The sequence below is a fragment of the Octopus bimaculoides genome, chromosome 9, assembly GCF_001194135.2.
Source record: "Octopus bimaculoides isolate UCB-OBI-ISO-001 chromosome 9, ASM119413v2, whole genome shotgun sequence".
NCBI classification, from domain to species: Eukaryota; Metazoa; Mollusca; class Cephalopoda; order Octopoda; family Octopodidae; genus Octopus; species Octopus bimaculoides.
The window spans coordinates 32,253,710-32,261,460 of NC_068989.1; the positions used below are offsets into that span (position 1 = coordinate 32,253,710).

At 35.9% G+C, this 7,751-nt stretch overlaps 1 protein-coding gene across 1 annotated transcript in view; it reads left to right on the forward strand.

Annotated features, from left to right (window-relative positions):
• The window catches only part of LOC106871994 (eukaryotic translation initiation factor 5B), a 123,670-nt gene that overhangs the window by 31,761 nt on the left and 84,158 nt on the right, over nucleotides 1–7,751 (forward strand). Inside the window, exon 3 of the mRNA XM_052970563.1 lies at nucleotides 3,169–3,306. Coding sequence (XP_052826523.1) covers nucleotides 3,169–3,306 — 138 coding nt within the window. The remainder of the gene's footprint in view (nucleotides 1–3,168; nucleotides 3,307–7,751) is intronic.

Consider the following 7,751-nt stretch of genomic DNA (forward strand, 5'->3'; position numbering starts at 1 on the left):
AAGAAAAATACAGAGATTATGATTCTAAAAAAAAAAATTGTTTGTGAAATTTCAATTTTTCAAAAAAAATAATAATAATAAACACCCCTCCCCTTCACCCTATGACAGAAAGTGAAATTTCCCCCACCCATTTTTTTCTTTGCCAGAGGGGCAAATTTTGAAAACATGTTTTGTGGGGTTTCAAAATCTTCAATTTTTAAGTACGCTCCAACTGGAAATCGGACAACAGCCAAACCAAGAGTCAACTTTCTGGATACGAATTATCAGAAAATAAAAAAAAAATTTTAAATGTCACTTTGTTGTGTGTGTGTGTGCGTGCGTGCGTGCGCAAATATCTAATTTTTACATACCTCCCTTAATTCCAAAAGACCCTCAACCACAACATGTTGAGTTGTGTTAGTCATGAAACACTCTACCCACTGCAGCATCTTTACACGGACTCCAGTGTTGAACAGTTTCTTCAACAGTGTTAATGATGGTTATAATACTTTATTTTCTTGTTGATTCTTTTTATTGTTTGAATAATTGCTCTTCTATTTCTAGGTATTCTACTCTCAGATTTGTTTACTGATCTGAATGGGGTTGAGGAGGGAAACCTGTTTTTCTATGGACCAATTAACACTGGGAAGGTTGAAGTCCCCCTTCATTAATATGTTGTCAGCATGACACTGATGGATGAAACACTTAATACTATTGAGGCATTCCTTGAAGCATAGTAGAGGAGTTAGGGGTGGTCTATAGATTGTTCAGCTCCCAAGAAATTTGCATGTATTTGTAATGTTGATTGCAAAAGAGAAACATTTATGAAAATGTACAGATAAATAAGTTATCTTTACAGACCATAATTGCAGTTGTCTATATAATTGATAATAAAGTTGGTATAAAGTGAAATTAAATGAAGGTTTACTCACAAATCGATTAAGTTAGTAAATGTTTAACATTTTTGTGACAAGATAGTGTCTCTAAACATTCTAATGAAACAGGCACCAATATTTCTCCAGCTTACTATGGGCTGTGAACAGCAGGAATCAAGATTTAAAATTTTTGTCACAATATAATGTCTCGAAACGAAAAAGTGGAAGAAAGGATAATTCCGTTCTTTTTTTTGGAAGAGAAATAAATTTTAGTGTTGATAGAAAGGCAGAAAACACCGCAAGCAGTCAAGATAGCAGTGCAGAAAACACAGGGAGACAGCCTGCAAAATTAAGGAAAAATGTATTTAGACTTATTTATCATCAAAAAGAAATTCGAAAAAAGTACACAGAATTGTTATGAGGTTTGCATACCTTTCAAAAATCATTGTGGGTAAATTTCTGTCACATGTTTGATGACGGTCTTATAGTTCTCCCACAATTGGTCGCACATCATGTTGTACAGATCTCTGTACATTACTTTGTCAGCATGCGACCATCACATATCCCCACTTGCACTCTCAGGGTCCACAAAATTCCAAGAGTGGTTGACAATTCCATGAATGTAGCCAAGTCTGTCAAGGTTCTGGTAACTGGCCCACTGGTCTGTAAATATTGTTGACCCTGGTTCTATGTTTACCAGAATGAGTGCCTCCAGTGTTTTTGACTTTCTATTTTGAACGTGTTGCATATAACCTTTTTTCTGGGTGTTATCATAGAAACCAACAACCCAGAATGACCCATCACACGCCCTACTTCGTTTTTTTCTTTGAAACATCAAACTTTTGTCTTTCTACGACATGATTCAGGCCACCCAATTTCTTTTTGTCTTTCAATAACTTCTGTGAACAGATTTCATGGCAATATTCATACCATTGTATTGCCATGACTTTACTGATATTGTTTGCACACATAGAACTGCTTACTGGCATTTCGAAAATGAAGTCAAATATATGAAATATTTGGTAAACAGAAAGTCTACTTTTCTCTAAAAATGTATTCTTTTGGATTGAAACTCTTTTCTGACAGTTGCTACATCTCCATTCCGCTCCATCTGTTGCATTCTGCGAAGGCCTTATGTCCATATCATTCCCACATGTACACTACTTCTGATTAGCAAGGAGACTATTTTCTTTCGGATAATTGATGAAATTTTCATCAGATAAATTTTTGGCCATTTGTTGTCGGGGGCAATCCATCTTCCAAGAAGGTTAAAAACATAATAAAAAGTTCAAAAATTCAAACAAACAAAAAGTTCAAAACTAAAAAGTCATAACGAACAGTCAAAAATTTTTGAAGAATGAGGAAATCAATTTGGCTGCAGATTGAAATTAGAAAAACATTCGTCCAAAGCCAATATCTTTTCAATTTTTAAAATGAAACTCTAGCGTTGACTGTATGTACAGGCATTCAGACGTAGCAGGGAACAGCTAGCCTTTGGCCGCTGTTCACAACGGGGACATAGCATTGAACCCAAAGAGACGGATGTAGCAGGGAACAGCTGAGCAGCGGCCAAAGGCCAGCTTTTTATTACAATGTCATTTCCTTACTTTTCATAGAAAATCACTGAGTATATCAATTCATTCCTTCTGTAGTTTATTATGGCTGCCCTGATTGAGGTTGGGTGAGCAGCAGTTACTGAACATTCAACTTCAGTTATGGCTTCAAAATCTCATTTCAGTATATGTAGTTAGATCAGCCTCCTTGAATGTGTTTCTGATTTACCAGTCATCAGATCTTAGGATGATATAACGAAACAGCTGAGTAGGTTGTTTTAATCAATGTATAATATTGAATACATTCAAATTACAAGTTTTTCCTAAAAGGTTCATAAGTGATTTTCTTTTTTTGACTTTAATAATATTGTATACTGTCAATAATTGCATTACGCTAATAAAAAATAAATTAAAGTTTGATTAATTTAAAAGAGTAAAACATTTTTTTTTAATTCATACAGTTTGAATTCTGATTAAATAAAAAGAATCAATTAACATTAATCATAAGTGTATTGTTGTCTTCAAATTAAGTATTGCTACTGTTTGGAACACCCTTGAAATGTATAACCTGTTTAAGCAGGTTGTATATCTAAGCAACAATTTTATCAGTTATAGCAGCATGATAATCACTTTTTATGTTAGAAAAACTGTAAAAATGATGAAATCTCATAAAATGTTTCAGCAAAAATTGCTTGAATACTTGCATAAGACGGGCTCAAAGTTTAATGTTTGTAATTAAATTTTTATTTTCATCTTTCCAGAAATCCAAGAAAGTTATTGTGGAAGAATCTTCTGATTCTGACAAAGAAGATGACCAAGTACAATCAAAGAAAGAAAAGAAAAAAAAGAGTAAAGCTGTTGCATCTTTTAATCTGTTGAATATGTTAGATGACGACTCAGTAAGTTTAATTTGAATTTGCTTGCAAACTGCTCGTTCACAGTAATTATTTTTCATGAGTGCTTCATTATCTTTCTTTAAAAACTAGTTGTACCTGTCACTATGCTGCCAGGTAATGACCTAGTCAAGATGAAATAGATCCAGCAGAAGCTTACTACAATTATCTCATTGATATGCTCAACAACCTGTCATTTTAATGAAAGTCTTTCTTTAAAGTGTGCTGTGTTGTCTTTATGTTGAATGACATACAGAAACACACACAAACAATGGAAAAGGTAACTGTATTATATATATATATAAGGAGAATTCACAAAAAAGCAACAGACGAAGACAGGTGATGTAGAAAACAAATAGATGTATTTGTATAACGTTCAGGAATTGAAAAAGTCTTTGTTTTGAGCCTACGCTCTTCTACAGAAAGGAACACAGAAAGAAACAAGGAGAGAATAATAATAACGGTTTTACATAAAGGTTAAAAAGTTCAAAGGCTTCAGACGTTGTGGTGTATTGCAGCGCTTTCTTATCAACAGATAAGTCCAGAGTAATCCATAGGCAGGAGAGGTGCAGCCAGAGTGTAGAAAGTCCAGAAGAAAGTCCAAAAGAGTGTAGAAAGGTAGAAAGTCCAGTGGAGAATTTTGTAGGTGATGAGAGGAGACAGGATCAACTAGTGCAACCACGTGAGCGTGTGATATGTATAAGGAGAATTCACAAAAAAACAACAGACGAAGACAGGTGGTGTACAACGTTATTCTGGAAGAAATTTAGCTTCATGTTCTTTAACAAATGCAGCCAGCTCTGTGATGTCATAATTTGTCTCTCTTTGCTAAGCTTCTTGAAGTTAAATCACTAATTTGATAGCTTGTTTTTGGCAGTCCAGAGCCAGATTCTTGCAAATTTTTGCCTCCTGTGGCCAAAACTTGATCCTCAGTTTCAATCAGTGCTTCATTAAAAATTGTTTCAGAGAACTGAATATTGATATCTGGGTTTGTCTGTTGAACTGCATACTTTAAGTCCTCAGCCATGTCCTCACAATATTTCATCCAAAGCTGTACGGTACTGCCAAGTTGACACATATTTGCAAACATACTTAATAGAGTTAAGAGTTGCTGTAGCCCACATTGACTACCTTGAAAATTAAAATGGGGATTAAATGTAAAAATGAGTTAGATGAATATCTTCACAAGAGTGATTGAAATAAACAGCGAATGTGGAACGCCACACGCACACACACACACACATACAATATCAAACATCAGATGAAATGGACATATGTGTGAGAGAGAATGAAGGGGTATGTTGTCATGTATACATACTTACATACATAAATATGGATACATCTTTGTATGTATGTGTGAAACAGGTACAGAGAGAGAGTGAGTGCCACTTAGACATCACTCTCTGTATACATGACAACACACCCCTTCTCTCTCTTTCTCTCTGCCTAACACACACACACACACACACACACACAAAACTGATGTATGAATATTTATGTATATAACACCCCTTTTCTCTTTCTCTCTCTCACACACACACATGAATGTATACAAATGTACATACAAAAACACACGTACATGTGTGACTCACTACAAATACATAGAGATTAACATGGCATGCAAAAAGTAGATAAAAATATTTTTTGTTACAGAAATTACCAAAGTGAGCAGATTCAAGCGAAATTTGTGAACTTGGTAAATATTTTTTTTTTTCAGTAATCGTAGTTGTTTGCAAATAACAAATTTAAACTTGAAATGAAAATATTGAAATAAGGGAAAATGGAAAATTTTGCCATTGCTCCATCAATACCGGAAGTTAACATTGAGAAACCTTTTTAAAGCAGTGAATCATATATATAAAGCCATATTATTTATTTTTAATAAAAAAATAAAGTGAAGCGGCTGTTATGTATCCGAGGTCAAATTATTCATGTATCATAGTATGGAAGCAATTTGCGCAGTCATATTAACGTGGAAAGTGAACACACACACATGTATATTTTTTATAGGAGATATAGTTTTTTTTTTTTTAAGTCTGTATTTCATTGTGTTGACAGACTTGAACTTAAAATTCCTGTATTTTAATCAAAATTGACTAGGTAATGTTGTCACCATAGTAACGATCTATCACTCTTTCTCTCTCAACAACTTTTCTCCTCTCCTTAATAAACATTGGCAGGGGCTATCTCCCCTTTAATTCCTCCCCTTCTTTCTTTTAATGGATATTGTGATGGACAGAAAGATGGAGATCTACTTCATCATCATTTAACATCCATTGTCCATGCTGGCAAGCAGGGGAGCTGCACCAGACTCCAGTCTTCTCTTTTATAGTATAAGATTGTCTTGGAAATTTCACATTTAAAATTTTCCCGAATTCCTCTACTAAAGATAATTATTTGAACTTTACAAACATTCATGTATATGAAGGCATGGCTCTACTAACGCCTTGAAAATGAATTTAGTAGATGAAAACTGAAAGAAACACGTCTTAGGAGTGTGTGTGTATACCTGAACATGTATATGTGTGTTTACATTTGCATTTCACTGACAGTTACTTAGCCATGAGCAGTGACTTGCCATTTTTTTTCTGTCGACAATTTGCCAGTTGGCTTTATCCCTTCAAAGATGTATAGAATAGAAGGCCTTTTATTCGTGAAATCTTGTAATGATTTGCAACAAGACATTGCCTTGATATTACATTCTGCCAACTCAATCTAGCATAGAAAACTAGTTGTGAAAAAACAGGGGTCTTACAGAGGTGGTAAGTGACTGAGACCTTTGGCGATATGCCATTCTTGAGAAGATTCATCAAGCCAAGTGAAATCATAGTTGTGGCTGATGCCAGTGTCATATAACTGGCACCCGTACCAGTGGCTTGTGAAAAGCACCCATTACACTCTTGGAGTGATTGGCATTAGAATCAGACATGGTGCAGCTCTCTAGCTTGTTTCAGTCAAACAGTCTAACCCATGCCAGCATGGAAAGCAGACACTAAATGATGATGTTATATATATACACATATACATACCACAAACGTTGAAGTCAGTATCCTAAAGGCTCAGCTTGGATAGCCTGACCATGTGACCACACGGATAAATCCAGAATGCCATGACTGATATTCTAAAGTGACCTGGAGAGGGCAGTCATGCTTGAGATGACTCAAAGTAGTCTAAAGACAACCACAAGTCCAATCTGTAGTGAGCTGAACTCCAGCACCACAATTTCAAGTGTATTGTGGCTGACTGGACCAGATCTGGCTTTGGCCCAAGAAGTGATATTATCCAGAAATGTTGACCATGCAACGGAGTCGTTTTTCTCAGATTTGAGTGACTACCAGTGAATGCTAGCATGGGTTGGACGGTTTAACTGAGAACTGGCAAGCCAGGAGGCCGCACCAGGCTCCAGTCTGACTTGGCAAGGTTTCTACAGCTAGATGCCCTTTGTAATGCCAACCACTCCGAGAATGTAGTGGGTGCTTTTTGCATGCCACTGGAAATGTAAAAATGAGTTACATGAATATCTTCACAACAGTGATTGAAATAAACAGCGATTGTGGAACGCCACACGCACACACACACACACATACAGTATCAAACATCAGCCATGCTCGAATGGTGCTTTTTATGTGTCATTGGCATGGGTGTGAGTCAGGCAGCACTGACATCGACCAGCGGCACTATACACACACACACACACACACACACACACACACACACACACCTATGATACATTTTATTATTTCGCTTAGGCATAGTGATGCTAAAAACCTGGCATTATAATACAATATGCATATGCTTCAGAACAAAGTGTCAGTCAGATACAGAGCATAAGAAATTGAATAGATGACAAAGGAATAAGAAATTATCTTATGAACTTAATTAGCTTACAGGTGTTAATGTACTCCTATTTGAGTGCTTGTGTTTTGCTCTATAGTTTCAAAAATGAAGTGCCTGATACATCTTAAAACAGCTGTAAGCTAATGAAGTTCATGATATAATTTCTCATTTTTTGTTATTTATTTAATTTCTTACACAAGCACACACTCACACATAGATATACCTGGACCTCACATCTCTTTCTTCCCCCTCTCTTTCTCTCCTTCACTTCCAGGTTGGCAAGTCATGTATTCACCTCTTCAGCAAGACACCTGCTCTCGTTGTTTTTTTTCTCCAGTCTGTTCTCTGCTTAGATGAGGGTGATTTCATCTTTCAGTTACTTGGCAACCTCACTAGTGCTGGTAGCACATAAAAAGCACCCAGTACTATCTGTTAAATGGCTGGCATTAGGAAGGGCATCAAGCTGTAGAAACTCCTGTCAAAGCAGACATAAAACTTGAAACCTAGCAGATTCCTCTGGCTCGTTTGTTCTTGTCAAACTGTCCAACCCATGCCAGCATGGGAAAAGGGACGTTAAATGATTATATATATATATATATATATAATCATTTAAC